The sequence below is a fragment of the Falco biarmicus genome, chromosome 1 (assembly GCF_023638135.1).
Source record: "Falco biarmicus isolate bFalBia1 chromosome 1, bFalBia1.pri, whole genome shotgun sequence".
NCBI classification, from domain to species: domain Eukaryota; kingdom Metazoa; phylum Chordata; class Aves; order Falconiformes; family Falconidae; genus Falco; species Falco biarmicus.
The window spans coordinates 40,989,075-41,006,777 of NC_079288.1; the positions used below are offsets into that span (position 1 = coordinate 40,989,075).

Consider the following 17,703-nt stretch of genomic DNA (forward strand, 5'->3'; position numbering starts at 1 on the left):
ACTGTCAGACCAGTGCACGAGGCGCAGAGCCCGAGGTGCCCCCTGTGCCAGGGCCACAGGCTGGGAGGCTGCCGCCTAGCCCGGCAGCACCACTCTCCTCCCCACATCCTGACTGCCACAGCTACTGCCGCCGAACCATTTTATGGGCCGTGTTCCTTCTGCTGGGAGAGATTCACAAACAAAATAAAATCCCTCTCCCAGCACCAAGCCATTCCACCAGCTGCCTCCTCCCGGCCGCTGAAGCACCGTCAATAAACCATTAGCCTCCCAGTTAACAGCACTAGCTATGACACACAAACACTCAACTACCTTTTTCATCCAAAATCAATGTTGTATTTATCTTCATTGATCTACAAGGAAACTGAATGTTTAAAATTACAGGGGGTGCAGGGGGGAGGATGGGGAGGGGGGGGAAACAAGAGTTACAGAGCCAAGAAAATAGTAGCGGATGGCTGAATTAACTAGAGAGAAAAAGCCCAGGATATATAAAACATGGACACTGAAAAATAAAATAAGGGAGGGGGGATGGTACAGCAAGTAAAACATGGCAAAATTTACATATGGATGAAAAGTAAAATTGGAAATAAAAAATAAATCATGCCAAAAAGCAGTTCAAGGCAGAACCACACTGAAACAAACATTTGCTTATGGTCTTCATGTACTATAGATAATATATCAGAATTTCTTTTTTTTTTTTTAATCAACCATTAGACTTTTTGTTTGCACTCCTAAAATTCTACTTTGTCTTGTATACAGATTCCAATAAGAACACTGCACAATTAGCACAAGGGGTCCACGGAAAATTGTCCTTGCTTGCCAGCGATCCTGCCCACAACACAAAAAAAGAGAAAAAAAAGGAAAAAAAAAAATAAGGAAAGGGTCTGCCGCATGGTACTGTGCCAGTTCCATCTGCTTTTGCCAGCTTGAAAAGTAGGAAACCAAAATTCCCTTCCAGGAGCGTGTGTCTCTCTCTTTCCTTGACGAACTGTCCCTTGTGTTTGTACAAAAAAATTCAGTCTCTCTCTCTTTTTTTTTTTTTTTTTTTTTTTTTTTTTTGTTAAACACAAGCATCCTTCTTCCTTTTCACATGCCATTTCCATTCTGTCTCCATAGTTGCGAGTTGGTTGTTTTTGGGTTGTTTTTTTTTTTTTTTAAACCTTCCTCCCCCCAACATCCACTAAGATCTGCCTCCAAGTTCTTGCATAGTTGAAGTATATATGCCGTACTTAGCTTTCTGAGTGTGAATTTCTGACTGTGACAAGAGTATGAGTTGTAACCATGTTAACAAATAACCAGAGTGGTTCTAGAAACCATTTTTATAAAGTCTACCTATGTTAAGAATTTAATATTGGTGTACATTTATATTAACAGAATATTTACAGTTTGTTTTCTTTGTTTTTTTTTGTTTAAAACAAGAAGTCAAAAAAAATTCCTCTTAAATTTCTGCATAATATAATAAGGCAAAAAACAAACAGTTTTGTACATTATTATTATTATTATTATTTTAATATATATCTGTAACTTCGGTTCCAAAGTACCAAGGTAAGTGATCAATTGGCCTCAGAAGGGAACCTCACAGTGGACTGTAAAACTACAGTATTTCCATAAATAATACTTTTAAGAAACCCTGGGTATTTTTTTCTTAAGGATCTGAGGCCTTTAAAATGCAAATTTAACTAAAAACAAAAGCAAAATTTCTTCTTTTTTAAGTGAATAAAGAGCACAAAATTAAAAAAAATACAAATCCATTAAAAATGTTTCTCACATTTGGGAAAAAATGTACAAACGTGGTATTTTTAACTAATTTTTTTTTAGCACAGAAACAAAAAACAAAACCAAAAATCAATACCTATATATTAAATTCCCATTCTCAGCAACCTTCTTGTTGGAAAGTCTGCATCCCCGACCCCGTTATTTATGGAAATGTGCTTAACTTCTACAAATTTTACATAAAAAAAAAAAGTTTACAGCAGTGCATTTTGTAAAAGGTTTGTTTTTTGTTTTTTTTTCTGTTTGTTTTTTTTTTTTGTTTGTTTTGTTTTGTTTGTTTGTTTTATATACAGGCGAGTTTAAAATTCAATGTTGGGGACTATCGTGCCTCTACTTCTTTGGGGTTCCTAGAGGGGGAATAGTCCCTGGACTCTGAGTTTGTGAGTGGAGTAGTCCTGCGTGGGGAGGCAGGTCTGGTGCTGCTCGCTGGTACAAGAGGCGGCGGGGCGCTCAGCGCTGCAGTTGGTGGGTTCCTATTTAAAATCCCATTGTGCATGGCAGTGGATGGACTCAGTCTGGGGTAATGCATCCCGCTTAAATGAGGCATGAAGGATGGCACGTGTGCCAGGTGACTTTCGATGGGGGACGAGTGCAAGTGGTGCATTCTGGCACGCTCAAGTTCTTCCCGTAAGTGCAAGCGCTCTCTTTCCTCCACTTGCCGCAACCGCTCCTGCTCTCGGCGGGCTTCAAGAAGGTTTTCATGGTTATAGTCATGTGGCTCCCTGTCTCTATAAGAACGCTCATGGTCGTAAAATCCAGAGGTGGTAGGGAACCTATGCATAGGATCCGTCCGGAGCTGGAAGTCCATTCGACGGTGCAGGTCTAAGCTCCGGTAGGCATCTCGCAATGGGTCCCTCATTGGGTCCCAAGAAAATCCAGGATGTGGCAGCCTCTCTCTTCCTGACAAAGGATTCATGCCTATGAGCGGGGTCATCATTCTGCTGCGGTCCAGAACATTCATGTTGTTCATCTGGTGCACGCTGCCCATGGAGATGGGCATAGAGGCAGCCATCGAGTGAGGCAATGATAATCCATGCAAAGTTGGCGGTGGGGGATGCTCCACTGATCGAGAGTGCTGTGAAGGTTCAGAGCCTACCACCAGCACATCACTGTCTTCCTTCCTCTCCTCTTTGACTTTGATGTCATTCTTAATCTTCTGGAGGTCGCTGGGAAGTTCTGTCTTTCTCTCCATGTCCTTGCTCATTAGATTGGTGAGCTTCAAGCTTTCACTTAGTGCAGGTTTGCTGTATGGTGATACAGACTGGATTACTGGCTTTGTGTTGTCCTCAGAGGGTCTCTTATCATGGCTTGGAGTTTCCTTCACTGGGGAACGGCTCTCTTTGATCTTGTGTTCTGCTATGGGCGGCTCTCTCAGCCGGTCAGGGTGCTCTCGCTCGGGTTCTTTGGATCTTTCCCTTTCACTGAGGCTAACCTGCCTGATGGGATCACTGGAGGTTTGGCTGTTGCTGCGGATGAGATTGCTTATCTGATGTGTCACTGGAGCCGATGCCGGTGAGGATCTATTTGAATGTCTGTTTTTATCCATGAGGTCTCTGTAAAAAAGAGAGAACACACATCCTTGGTTTTGTGTGAATGAACATACATGTGATGCGGGACATGCATTATACTGTGCCTAGTTGTGTAATTTGAGATTGCTCAGGAAATGGTTTGAAAAGCTATGCTAGCATCAGCTATAGCTGCAATGCTAACTAAAAGATATGCACTACCTGCCTTTACATGCTACCTAGAACAAAATGTTAAAATGTCCACAAATTTGAGGACTAAATTTGAAATGCATTTAAAAAAATGGTATATTTACCCTAAGAGAAAGCCTGCTTCACTGAGAAATGCAGGAAAAGAAGAATTCTAGACAGCTCTTTTTTTTTTTAAAAAAAAGAGTTTACTGTTGTTCATATATACACCTTGCTGCCAGACAATGATCTTGGATGTAACACTCTTAACTCAGGCTCCTTTCCTAAAATGTGGAACCAGGCACACAAACCAGAAGCCTACAGAAATGTGTGCAGGTCCTTCACAAACCACTCTTGTTTTCTGGAAGCAGTCACAACATGATGCTTTATTTTCCTATGCAGCTGCAGGAGAGTTTTTGTGGTTGGCAGTTTGGGCAGGTAAGCTAGGTGCTTAAGGAAAAAAATCCTGGAACAGGCCATGAAACTGAGCAATTGACCTCCATTTCAAGAGGACCTGCTATGATGAACAAGGAGTTTGATGACAGCGTGGATGGTTTAGAAAGAGAGGCATGAGGGTTTTACATTTCTAACTGCACCTCTATCTCTGAGCAAGCCAATTAGTCACAGTTAATCCCACCTTTTTAAAGAGGGGAATAAATAATGCTCAACATTTAAAAGCACTTTGCTCTGAATGAGAGACACTTTAGATGCAAAGTATGATGGTGTGATTGAGAGAACCACATTATGTAGCTGAGAGGCTCACTGATGCCTAAGTTTTATGCCAGGTTTGCTTTGAAGAGCTGTAAGACCTGAGTGCCAAAAGCTGGAGGTGTTTTCGGGGATTCTGTAAGTATTTCTCCCTTATGATTACAGTTGCTAACCCAGATTTCTTCCTCTGTGGTAGTCCTGACTGCTGGTCAAGGATGCGGTTTATTAAAACCATGTCCAAACAGGGATGCTGGGGACAGCTTAAGCTGAATTAATAGAAATGTAATAGAGATATTAACCCCTCTTGAGAGCAAAGTAACCTTGGTTTGCCAATGAATTACACTAAAGCCAGGAAGGGAGTTTCCTATCTGAATGACTGTCCATGCAAGGGTGTCAAGACAATTCAACATTTAACACAAGATGATTTTCAGTCTATTGCTTCCACATCATCTTGTTCACAGGCACTGCCTGAAGACCCCATTAAAAGCACTCCAGGAAAACTATGAACCCCCTATCACTAGTCAGATGCACACATCTAAGTCTTGCAGGCTGTTACTGCCTACAAAGTAGCTGCCTGTTAGAGACAGCCAGGCTCTGAAATATAAAGAGCTTTACAGCTTCAAAATCATGTAACTGGAAGCCAACACAATGATTTACAGTCCAGGTGATACAGTCCTGTCATAGTTAATAAGGGTTACAATGCAATTTTTTAAAATCAGTTTTGCTAATGGATTCATGCGCGCTGCTCCAGATACAGGCATTTGCATTTTTATCTTGTTAATGTCCAGCTAACATTTGAATTCATCAGCATAACTATGTTAATGAGAACTATGACTGTCTCCAAAGGCTCCATCACAATGCTAGCTTCATGATTTCAGAATATACAGCAATTGTAAAGCAGCTGCACTGAAAACAACCAAGCATACCCTGAAAACACACTGACACACTCATTTCCTCAGCCTGGTGCTTTTTATTAACCTACTAGTGGGGATTGGCTTACCATATTTCCACAGAGGACAAATCCTAAAAGGCAAAGGGTTGGGTTTTTTTGTACTGCTAGTACTTGTGCTTATCTGAGGGAGAGGCGTAGCGGCTGCTTCAAAGACAAGCAACATTTTGCTCTGAAGAGTATTTTATGATTGGAAAAATCAGAAAAAGTATGGACGAAAAATAGGCCTAGAAGGAAGCGCTGAAAAGCACACCCTGCTTACCTCTCTTTGTCTCTGTCATCTTTACTCAGAGAAAGATCCCTCTTCTCGGGCTCTCGCTCCCGCTCTCTGTCTCTGTCATGGTTTGTCACTGAGGAGCTTCGCTCCGAATCAGTGGGCTTGGGCCACTGTGGAGGTGTTGGGAAGGACGGTGGGGTCCGATGGAGTCTGTTCCATGGCTCATGGGGATTATTGAAATTCTGCAGGTTTGGGCCATCTTTGTGAGTAAAAATGTTGTTGTGAGCTAGAAAAATGGCATGGGAGGAAGAGTTAAAAATAATTAAACCCAAGTAATTACATACACATTTTTCACAATGCTAATCACGACCAGAACTGTCCTTCCAAGACTTTTTAATGGTGAGGGGGAGCTACTAGCAGATGGATACAGATACCTCCAAGACTGGGTGTAAGATCCACCAGCACTTTTAAGGCTGTTGGTGGAGGAAGCTTTAACTATACACCTGAATAACTCAGAGATGACTGAAAATACCCAGCTCCTCTTTTCCCCCCACCCCAGCAAGGGTTCCAGCACAAAAGCAGTATTTTTCCTCAGCTCCTCTCACTGGCAGAAACTTTATAATTTCTGGGTAGTTACAAGCGATCAGCTGCTTGCAGCTGAGGATTCAGGGACTTTTTTTGTTAAAGAAACCAGACTATTTGGTGGTATGTATGTGTGTGTAAGAAATAGAGCTTGGCTATAGGCTTTTCAGAACAGTCACCTGATTTTCCTCCATCAGTCTTCAGCTGATTCCTGTTGCACCATGAGATGCAAAAGCATGCTCTCATATGTGTGGCTCTCAAGCATGTCTTGCCTACAGGTAAGATGTTTTTGAAGTAAAAGAATTTTATACAGGTAATTTAAACTTCAGACAACTGTTACAGAGGAAGTCTACACGCTGAATTAGGAGAAGTATCAATAGCTGTTCCACTATGCATCTTCACCGTTGAAGGGTGTTACTTTAGATGCCCGTAGGGTCCCAGAGCTCAGTGGGGTCTTGCAGCTTGGGTACCCCTAGGAGCACACAAGGCACCAACCTTCAGCAGTGAGGAGACACAGAGCACAGCTAGTGATGTCTGTGACATGCAGAAAAGCTCCCACCGCAGAGACCTGGAAATCTTAGGTGCAGTGTTTTCAGATAGGAGAATGGAGGTTAGGAATTAAACTTCTTTAAAAACTACCACCAGCTGCTGTAAATATTAGCATGTGGCTTTTCTGGAAGGGATGTTTGTCTGCAGTAACCCAGCCAGTACTTACTCAGAGCATGACTGCCTAATCCTCCAAAGGCATTGCTGCCTAAGTTCCCAAGGCCGCTGAAGGTGCTTGACCTGCTAAATGGATCTGGAAAGGCAAACAGGGATTTAGCAGGCATTTAGCCAAGAATGTTGGAGAATGAAACGCACCCCTCCCCTTCTTAACGGTCTGAATCCAAGTAGGATTAGGCCAGACTTTAAGCTGATCCTTCTCATTGCAAGGTTCTTTGCACAGAAAATTCCCATCACGTTAAAATGGAGAAGGGATTCAGTGCTCACTCTGCAAACAGGTGCTGTAATAAACTTTTGTATGCCAGTCAGAGGGGAGCTAGAAATTAAGGTCTAATAGCTGAAATTAGGGTGGCTGCTGCTGAGCTATAACTCTCCTTCCTTATCAGTACTAAGAGCAGAAGCACTGCAATTGCTTTGAAAGAAGAACCTCAGCAGGCTCCTCAGTCAGCATATTGAGGGGATGCATTCTTTCCCTCTTGTTTTCTGTATACAACTTTCTACCCTCTTTGTAATAGTGCACAGAGACAGTCCTAAGCTAACTGCTACACACATCCATCCTTACACCAACTAACTTTGGCCTCTGTGTGCCCAAATCCTCTCCCATAACAGCTTCCTTGGTCCCAGTGGTGGTGGAAATGATAGCATAGTCTTAGGAGCTACATAGGGATGGAAGGTTTGTATCCATTGAGGCAAAAGATGAATCTTGCCTTTCCTAGTCAAGTATCTGACTATTTGGCTACTGGCATTTGTCTTTATAAAAAATCCTGCCTTTTTTTTTTTTTAATTTTATTAAAGGCACCCGTCATCAGAAGAGGTTCCTCTCTGAGCAGACAGAGCCTGACTCAGGCTTCTGCACACTCCAGAGATGGCTATGGTTTAAATCATACCAGTGTACTTGTTTTCTTTCCTACTGGTCTTCTCTAAACAACTCCTCCTGCCCACTAGCTTTTTGACTGTCCCTTTAAAGTCTTTAACTTGTCATGTTACAGGAGGTGTGTTGCTCTCCACTTCCTCATGGATATTCTTGTATTTAAAATATCGAGGCAAACAGCACAAATAGCTTGGATCTTTAAGCAAACAACTATTTGCTTATTTACCTATTTTTGAAAAGCTGTTCATGCCCTTCCCCTTTGATATTAAGTAGATGAGTGACTGCAGAGATACAGTTAATTTTTATAGAATATTCAGGAACTGATGTCAATCTGGGTGTTTACAACAGAAAAGTCTACTAGGTCATGTGGCATGCCACATTTACTGATTGGATGAGTGTTACTAAAACATTAATCAACAGAGCTTGAACTTTAATTGGCAATGAGCTGCTTGTGAGCTTCTAAAATGAGGAAATCTGAGAAAATCAGGCTCTACTTACTACCAATTAGGAAACTGAAAGGCTGGCAAAATGTGCAGAACAGCTATTTGCCAGCAACTGTTCTCTGAACTTTATTAAAGAACCTATCCAAGAACTTTCATAGGTGGGAAACGGTACGGGAGGAGCCCATTTTAAGCTGTGGCTTGGTTGAGGTGCCTTTGCATAAATTTCTCCCATTTGCCTGCGCACATTCAGCGGCACAGACGGGCTCTACAAGTCACATTTCAGCTCCTGTGCAGTGTCCCAGCAGTGACAGCCTTGACTGCTCTGCAATGCCCTCTTCTCTTGCAGGAGAGGGTCTGCTAATTCTGCCCCTTTCCTTTGGAGGAGAGCAGAGGGGATGTGCTGGGCAGCTGGCACAGGTGAGAAGCTGGCCAGCTTCTGGTTCCTGAGACAAAGCCTCTCCTTCTCCTAGTGCTACAGTGCCTCAAGGCAGGACCACACTGGAGAGCCAGGAATGGGTCAGAAGTCTAAAGGTGAAGGCAGGGTTTTACTTACACTTACCTGCCAAGTGGTTAGTAGGCAGGAAACTGCTGTGGTGAGGTGAAGGACCAAAAGGGGTGGTAGCTGGATGTGTCGCACCTGTGAGAACAAGGTCCCTTTTTAATTCAGTGACAAGTGACTGCTTGCATACACCACGGTCCTGGCCGTCACATTCAAGAACAAGATGCAAAGGCACAGGCACATTTAAAGATAGCAAAGACAGGGGAAGACACTCCCCCCCAGCTGAGTGAGCTACAGGCAGGATTTCTCTGAGTGCCCTTTAAAGGGGTCTGTGGGCACTAGGAGGCAGGAGGAGACCTTGCACTGAGCCTTTCGCTCACCTGTAGTAATAAGGCAGTGCATCTCTTTGTCTGGCGTTTTCAGTCATTACTCTGTGTTTATATTAAAAAGGGTCAGTCCAGGTTATGGGCCCAGACAGAAGGTGCTCAGAAGTGACTGATTAGAGTCTATGTGAAACACCAGTTAATGACAGGCACGCAGGGAACATCAATCATGCCTCTCCCTTGAGAGCTCCATCTACGCTCTCACATCTGTCTCTGCATCCACAGGCCGCCCCTGTGGTATTTATTCCCCTTTGCTAGACACTGCTCATTGCCACGGCGCCATGCTACCTCGTGGGAAAGGAACACCACTGCTGAGCATGCTGGATTACATTAGGTTAAGGCAGGGGGCAAGAATGGGCTGAAACAAGCAGGCCTGCCCTGTATTTCAAGGTGGACCAGGCTCATACAGAAAATACTGCTCTCCTTTCATAGCAGAAAATGAGAGATTTGCTTCCTTTGCAGACAGACACATGCAAACCTGAATGGGCTTGCAATGCAGTGTGAGAAGCACTGGTGTCGCCTGCCACTGGGATATGTGGGTTCTGGAGGAACATTAACCCCCATGTATCTTGCAAATGATGGTATGTTTGGACAGTATCACAGGCCTGGCTTTCACACTCTAAGATTAGCACAGATGATTTTCAGGATGCACCTGAAATCAACTTTTGAATGTTTTTATGTTTCAGATGTGTGTGACAAAACGCTTCTGTGGCTCCAGTATTACACTGACAAGCCCAACCCTCTCCAGCTGTTCAAGCTATGAATGTCCTTTTGGTGTCTCCTCCTTGCCAGTACTTCACTATAGCAGACAAAGCAGAATTAGTGACTATCATAACTTTCAGAAGCTGCTTGATGCAAACACAACTTCCAAAAGCACAACCCGCCACACCTGGCATTAACTGTCTCATTTTGTTAGAAACTAATAATTCCACACAACGACAGAAGCAGTACTTTGCCAAGGACATGTTAAGTCCTGCGCAAAATAGACCAACCTCTAAATAAAGTGTTTCAGTGCTTCTGTCTTGTGTATTTGGTTAGTAAAAAAGTTAACTTCCCTTAATACTGGCAAGAGTAACAGGCCAGCTCTAGCAAACATCGGCAGCCATACTGGGCATGAACATGGGCTCTTCACTAACAGCTTACCCAGTCAATGCTTTCTCAAGTGATAACTTTCTCTTATAGAATAGAGGGTTATGATCCTTCTCCTCTCAGCTGGCACTCCAGCTCTCCTGTCACCTTCACCACCAAGACTTCTGCCTTGTCTGTGGCACACAGGAATGAATCCCACCAGTGGCAGACCTGCTCTGCTAAGTTCCTGCCCTTCATTTTCAAGCCACATCAACACATGCACATTTCCACTATGTATCATCAGTGCTGATAGCACTATAGAAGTTCATAGCAAAAGTAGGGGGAAATGGAGAAAAGAAATAATCATGCACAGGAGAAACTGTATCCCTAACACAGCCCAAACAGTGTTTTACAGGGGTGCTGCCCAGTCCCTGACCTGGTCTTTTTTGGTGACACTGCCCAACAACAGACGGTCGTAAAATGCACTCAATGTGTCCAGAACACAAGCAGACTATAAAATCGAAGAGGGAGACAGCGCTACGTGTCCCTCACCAGCTTGGGCACCACAAACCTAAGCAGCCAGAAAATGAGTTGAGGAAACTTAAGAGAGACCATAGCAATGAGACCTGGAGTTATCTATAAACATTCTGACTGCTCCAATGCTTCAAGACGGATGGAGACTGTCATCTTTCTAATCCTTTAAGATTTCAGAAGGTGTATAATGGATGGGAGATTTCTTCAAAGGAGATGGCTTACAAACTCAACTACACGGACTGATAATAAAAAATCCTCCGGAGAAAGCCAGGAGCGGCATTGCAGCCTGTCAGGTAGTTATTAAATATAGCGTCTGCCAGGCAGCTGAACATCCGTCCTGAAGACAGGTGGCCCTAAGATAACTTATGTCTCCCACAGTAACTAGGCAATGCAGCAGAACCAATGATTCACATCAACTGCACGCTTGTTCGATAAGGGGAAAAGAATGCCTCGGATATTGCAGAGTAAAAGATTTATTCATCTATATATTACTGCTGCAATGTTTGTTCACTTTGATAGCACTCTTTACCTAGATTTACCGTGTGATGGCTCCTGTGATTAATATACTCACAGACAAGTTGCTCTAAGGTTGTTTATCTGTAGTGAAAGTTTTCTATTAATTTGCCTTCTTTAACATTTCTATTTCATACTGTTCCCCCTCTTGCTTTTATGAATGGAAAAGCAAGCTATGCTTGCATCTTTAAGAGAAAAAGCTCAGGATACCAACTGGACTGGCGCTTTTCTGCCTGTTAGGGTACACCCTGCCCAACACAGCCTTCAGCAGCAAAACCATATGTGAAACAAGATTCTTGTAATGACAACACAGGACAGACTGAGGATGGTGATAAGGAAAACAGACAGAGGTTTGTAAATAAGCTGTGCCTATGCATCCAAGCAGGTGCAATAAATATCTTGGCCCTGTACTATAAAGGACCTTTACAGAGACCAAAATGCAGGTAGCATCCTACAATGCACAGCTAGTATCAGCACTGATTATATGTGGCAGAAACATGCATTTAATGTTTAAGAATTTTCATCCACAGATAAGGGCAGAAAGACAGACAGAACCACTGGTGGAGTTCCTGAAGGCTGAAATCTGCATTTGAAATCCAATTCTCATGGAGGATTCAGCTTGAGCCTCATCTGTTGCTTTTCTGTCACGAAAATTCTGGGGACAGAATTCAAAACATTTCTAACCCCATTCATTTCAGCAGGGTTGAACCAAGGCTGAATATGACCACGTCTGCACTGACTTAAGAATGCGAGTGCAATATTGCATCATAACGCTAGAATAACATTAGGAAAGAGAATTACATTATTTGCCAATTAATTACATAAAGAGCTAAGCTACATCTCATCAATTGATATTGCTCCCTCAGAAGCTGCCTTCTTTAGCTTCTTTACCTTAGCATCTCTAACACAGAAAGAAAATCTGAAAAAGTCTAGGGGAAAATGAAGCCTGGGAACAGAACAAAAACATCTGGTAGACAAGACATCCACATGAATCTACAGTTACCTCCAATACCAGAATGTCAGAGTTGCAGTCTCCTGTGGTCAGAGCCATTGAGAACAGCGCAGTGAAGCTTACTGCACTTTGGTAATTGCATTAATTGTAATTACTTCTCCAACAGATTGGAAAGCAGTTCATCAATGTAAACTGTATTTAATTCTTTGTTTTTTAAAAAATTCAGTATGCCATTTTAAGCCTCAGACATTGCTGGACTGTGTAACACATAGGGGGGGTTATATTTAAAAACAAACACTTCACAAATACACTTTGTGTGATATTTTCAGTGCTGTTACTGAAGTTTTCCTTTTACAAAAATCCCTTGTTTCCAGAAAACAAATGTAAACTCAGTGAGTGGAGGAGCTGAGAAGAACAACATGGCTAATACAACAGCAAGAAAGAGACCAGGTCCACTTCCAGTCCCGTGCAATGGAAACATTTTCAAGTGTTTTGTCAAAATTGCTTTTAAAAATCCATAGTCTATTAAATAATCAGGCACATAAGAACCAGCTGCACACACATGGATGTATGAGCCAGCAGCTGCGCTCAGAGATGTGCAGAGGATCCTGCGCTGCAGGTGGCCGCGGGACCCAGACCAGCAGCTCCAATTGCCCTGGTCACAACAGTGGCCAGTGCCTCCACACCCCTCTGAACCAATCTTGCTTGCTTCAGTTTTGGAGGCATACGTAGCTGTAGAGACACACGTTACATATACTGTTTGATTTTTTTTCAACAAAAGATGATCTTCCCTTACCTGTGGTAGAAAACAGAGGCCTGGCAAGATCCTGTGGATAATGGAAGCCTGGAAACACTCCAGGGGCAGGAGGTCTGCTGAACAGGTCAAGTTTACCACCTATCTCTAGCTTGTGGGGATCCAGCTGCATTTGCTGTCAAATGATATAAAAACAATCTTATTATACACTTCCTTCTTTATGGGAGAAAAAGACAGGGAGTTCAGGCTCACTCCTGCTTAGCCCTGCCAGGGAGAGTTAGTGAGAGTGACAGCAGTGTCTCTGGTCACGTACTACAGTCATGCTCTGACAGCATCTGTAAGGCCATTTCGCTTCACAGACTCTCGGCTGCCTGCCTTATCCACATGAATAAGGTCTGAAGTGAGCTCTCAGCCCCTCAGCACACACAGTGGAGCATGCAACATGATACGCTGAGCGTGCTGCACCCCAGGATCAGTTGGTGCTCTCAGCCTGACAAAAAAATACTCTGCAGGCGGAAAGCTGCCGACAGAAGTCTTGAGAGCTGGGTGATGGACTTGTCTGTTTTGCTTCTCCAGTTTGGAGAGAGAGAGATGTTCTTAGACTATGCCCTTCCTGCAGCTCATATAGCTCAGCATGCAGACAACAGGCGAAGGATAAAAACTATGAGGCTTCTCCAGAGGCTATTTTTATCCTTCCCCTATAGAAGTCAGCAGGGTCAGAACTGCACCGAAGTCACCTAAATCTCTCAATAGCTTAAAGAAGATGTATTTGCTTAAAAAAAAAAATGGACATACACCACTTGTAGAGGCACTACTTACAGCGCACCTACTTAAGCACTGAATAGTCTTCATTAATGGGACAAAAAGACTACAGCAGGAGCTATGAAAAAAGAAACGCTATAGAAGTCCCATTATCAGCTACTCTGGTGCCACAGGGAACACGGAGCCTGTAACAGCACCCCAGCGTACCTACGTCTTCTTACCACTTGAGTTTTAGTCCCCCTCCCTCTGCCCATCACCAATGCAGTGCAGAAAGGCCAACAGACTCTAACACAGTAACGATCAATCCACTTGCCTGCTCTCTGCTTTGTAATATGTTCTTCACTATATCGGTTATTTCATTACCTCCTCCACAGGAGGTACTAGTACAAAAGGGAATTGACATTAAACATGTATGCTTTGTAAAAAAGATGAATTTGGACCAAATTGCCCTCCCTCTCCCTTTCTTCATCTCTTTCTGGCTGCGCACTTAGTATCTCCTGCTCATTTTGCTACCTTTCAACCCCACTCCTTTGCCCTCAGATAAACTTTACAGTTGCTACAATAAATGTTGAAGGATTGAAAGTGCTAGTTAATCAATGTAGGCAAGCTTGAGAATCACCAACAGTAACTGCTTCCTGCTCATTACTCACTAAAATATAATCCATAAGCCCAAAGAAATAGCTTTGTTCCAGAAACTCTCTGAATTACCTTTATCTTTTGCTGGTGATGGTAGATCTGCCAGGCGATCTGTACATGAACGGCACACCACTTCCCGGGTTTCTGCAGCAGAAAGCACAAGAATTTAGATTAATTTATACGTTAGCAATCTACATCAGATAGAACGTTTCATTTCCCTTACTGTCAAACAGGTAGCTAAGCAATGAGGAAGGCTGATTGCTAAAACAGCACAATAGGTGATCAACATTTTTTTCTGTACTGCAGCAGATGATGTTTAAATTAAGAAGGAAACAAACGGGAGGAATGTGTGATGTGGGATATCTTCCTCATCTCATGGAGATCTGAGATACCTGCCTTGTTCTTTCCTACGTGCACTCCCCTCTTCATAAACTGAAATAAATGGCAGCAAAGAACAGTAAGCCATGCTTAAGAGAAAGCAACTAATAGTTAACAGTTCCGTCTCCGAAAAGAACCCTGTTCATTCATCCCTGCTGCGCTGCAAGCTAAGTCATGCGTGGTTATTATGGCTACTTGCATTTAGGAAGGAAAAGGGTATGGACGAACAGTTGCCAGAGATGAGCAGTGCTACAGCCAAACAAGTTACTGTTTTTCAGTTGAGCTGTGGTACTCACTGTAGGGTGTTTTTGTGGAACATAAGAAACACAAAACACACTGACCTAAGCCACTGGTGAATGCCTGCCTGTGCTCACAGTCACTTATTTCTGTGACCCTTACTTCATAATGTGAACTATTAATGCACATAAATGGATGCAAAATAAGGTTGGGATTCAACCTAAACATTATTAATCAGAAGCAGCTAAGAGCTCACTATGACATTTTGCTTTAAATAAAGGATGAGCATGAAATTTTCTGCTGGACGAATTTCAAAAACTCATGCGCAGTATTTGAAGTGTATGTGTGTATATATATGCATATAAAATCCCCCACAAACCTTACTTACTCTTACTGGAGGCCTATAAGGGTCTGACACCTATGGAAAAAGCAGAAATAAAACAATCAGTCTTTCTAAAACTAGCCAATATACAGAAAGGTGGGGAACTTCCTTCCTCTGAACCAGTAAAAGCATTTAGAAAGCAATGGTGCAGAGAAGTCCCCTGTGACACAGGAAACCTAAAAGGCTTAAAGAAGGCTTAAACCTTCTCTTTCATTCCTTGCACCAAACTCAGCAGAATTTTATGATAAACAAAGCAGCTTCATGCTAGCAACTTAAGAGTGCCAGTGCTTTTCTGAACCTTGTAATTGTTCTGAAATGGAGCGAATAAAACTATTCTCCAAGCAATGCTTAGGGGAAAGACTTTGAAGGGGTTTCCTGCCACATTTCCCTCTGACTTTGTTTAAAAAAGTCAATACATCCCTTTGTATTCACGCCTGGTGGAGGCTACTGTTGTCTCACCAGAAAAAGAACTTCTGTCCTGACCACACATTCCAAGTCTAGAAGGCCAATTTGCTCACCAGCTGCTTGGCTTTTTTTTTTTTTTTTTTTTTTTTTTATGAGCAATTACTCTGTTTACTGCAAATCCAGATAAGCTGAAAGGAAGGTTATATATTGTTGCCTACCCCTGGAGTCTTCTGCAGCAGTGTATGGTGGACCGTGCCTGGTCTACCTGCTACATCAATAGGGTTTGAAGTCTGAAAGACAAGAATAGAGCGTGAATAATACTGTATCGTACCAGTGGTATGTTTAACATCTCTATCTGATGTTAACGGCATTAATTAGTCCATGTTTGTACTGTGCTTTGAACACGCATATTGCTACATTAGTGCTAAATGTTATCTCTTACTGACAGCCAACAGCATTTAACCACCATGTCATCTATTATTACTTAGCAGCGGTAACAGTATTACAGCAGCACCTCTAAGCCCCGTTGAAATCACAACCCCATTGTGCTACGCAGTATGCAAGGGGATGGAAAGAGACAGTCCCTGACCCCCAAGCTTATTCTTCAGACAAACCAGGCAGGCAGTAAGAGAGAGAATGAGAGAGGTGGCCTGACTCCCTCCATGTTTCAGGCAGCAACCAGCACAGCAGTCAGGAACAAAATGACTCAAGCATCCTAGTCCCATATTCCACCTCTTGGACCATGGCCCCTCTCTGACTGGGGCTGTGTAACACAATGGCTAAAATGTAAACAGCCCATCTATTTGCTTCGACAAGGCAAAGTAAGAAACCTTAGAAGGTGCTTGTGGGTCTTTTATAGCTTTGCATTGTTTATCCCATCATTTTCCAGCAAGAATTAAACACCTCATTGAATGAATCCCTGTTCCTCCTCCTCCGGATCCCACCTGTTGCCCTGTTCTAGACGATCCCCAAGAACTCGTTCGTTTTCTCACTCTGGCATTCATCCATCTCCCACTCCCAGAGCAACTGCACCTGGTGCCTCCATGCAGCTGAGTGCAGAGGGGTTAAACCTCATTCCCCAAGAGATTACTTTGCTCACATTTTAGGTCAAATTACAGTCAATTTCAAACAAACTGTACAAGGCATGACTATAATCATGGGTGTGGGAGGAAAGATAGGTTTTAATTTGTCTAAGGCTACGTAACTTCCGGACTCATTAAGAAGAGAATTCTTGTGCGAGTGTGTAGGTAAGTCAACAAACTCCCCAGGCAGATCTGTGCTCTCAGGGCCTGTCTGACAGCTGAGGTATATACAAGGTGGCACGTAAGTTACAGCTATCATACAGGCAAGAGCTTCAAGATCACAACACGTTAATAGCATGGTGTCATCCTGTCCCTTTGTCCCCTGGAGAAAGACATGAGTGCTTCCTCCAGCAAAGTAAACGGAGTACTTCTGACCTTTTCAAGTTCTTAGCTTGTGAGAAATGGCCTTTGGGAAAGTCTCTGAGAAGTTTACCATCAGCCTGGATTTATGTGCAGTGGATTTACATGCACAGCTGTAGGCAACTGACACGGGAAGGGGAAAAACAAAACCAAGACCTCTGCTTTGGAAAGCCAGAAGTGCTGGATTCAGTGTGCCAAAACCAAATCATCAAGTCTGCAGTGATTATGAAGGCTTTACTCAGCTTGGGAGGGAGAGAGCATGGAAAAATGATGTAGTAATGATGACTAGAGTGGCTTTGCCTAGCAGTGCAGCTCTGTCTCCTCTAGGAAACTGGAAAATAATGCGCCAAAGCGGCAGATCCATTTTTCAACCTAACTCTCTTTTTTTTCAGGTGTTAGACTGTAATTGTATGTAAATACAGCACTGTCTAGAGATCAAGTGATGCTGGTGATTAACCATGGCACCAAAGCATGACCCTGCACTGCTTAAACTCAAAGCTAGAAATTGTTCTATGTTTCTATCATTAAAATGAATTAAAAGCAAGTTATAATACAGCACTAAGAATTGTTTAAAAATGTAAAGGGTTAGTGCTCACTTATCCTTTCTCACTGTGTAACCGCTTCTCTTTGGTCTGATGGTATTTTACAGTGAGATGGTATCTACAAAGCTCTGTAATGAAGATGGAAACCGGGAGAGCATGCTATCGGTGTATCAGAAGCTCCTCGTTAACAGTAAGTAGCCTTATGGCAAACCTGAGCCCTATCTTCACATTAGCAAAATTCTGCCAATTCCACCTTATTTGT

General features: G+C 42.9%; 1 protein-coding gene across 22 annotated transcripts in view; it reads right to left on the reverse strand.

The window, feature by feature from the left end:
- Nucleotides 1-310: 310 nt before the first annotated feature.
- The window catches only part of FBRSL1 (fibrosin like 1), a 548,084-nt gene continuing 530,691 nt past the window's right edge, over nt 311-17,703 (reverse strand). For 16 of the 22 annotated variants that reach the window (XM_056336603.1, XM_056336559.1, XM_056336542.1 and 13 more), the window contains 8 exons: nt 15,676-15,747; nt 15,050-15,088; nt 14,128-14,199; nt 12,700-12,832; nt 8,514-8,591; nt 6,633-6,716; nt 5,381-5,621; nt 311-3,323 (listed from right to left, as the gene is read on the reverse strand). In XM_056336603.1, the coding sequence (XP_056192578.1) occupies nt 2,090-3,323; nt 5,381-5,621; nt 6,633-6,716; nt 8,514-8,591; nt 12,700-12,832; nt 14,128-14,199; nt 15,050-15,088; nt 15,676-15,747 (1,953 nt within the window). In that variant the 3' untranslated portion in view covers nt 311-2,089. The remainder of the gene's footprint in view (nt 3,324-5,380; nt 5,622-6,632; nt 6,717-8,513; nt 8,592-12,699; nt 12,833-14,127; nt 14,200-15,049; nt 15,089-15,675; nt 15,748-17,703) is intronic. The other 6 variants (XM_056336666.1, XM_056336674.1, XM_056336584.1 and 3 more) reach the window with 2 other exon arrangements.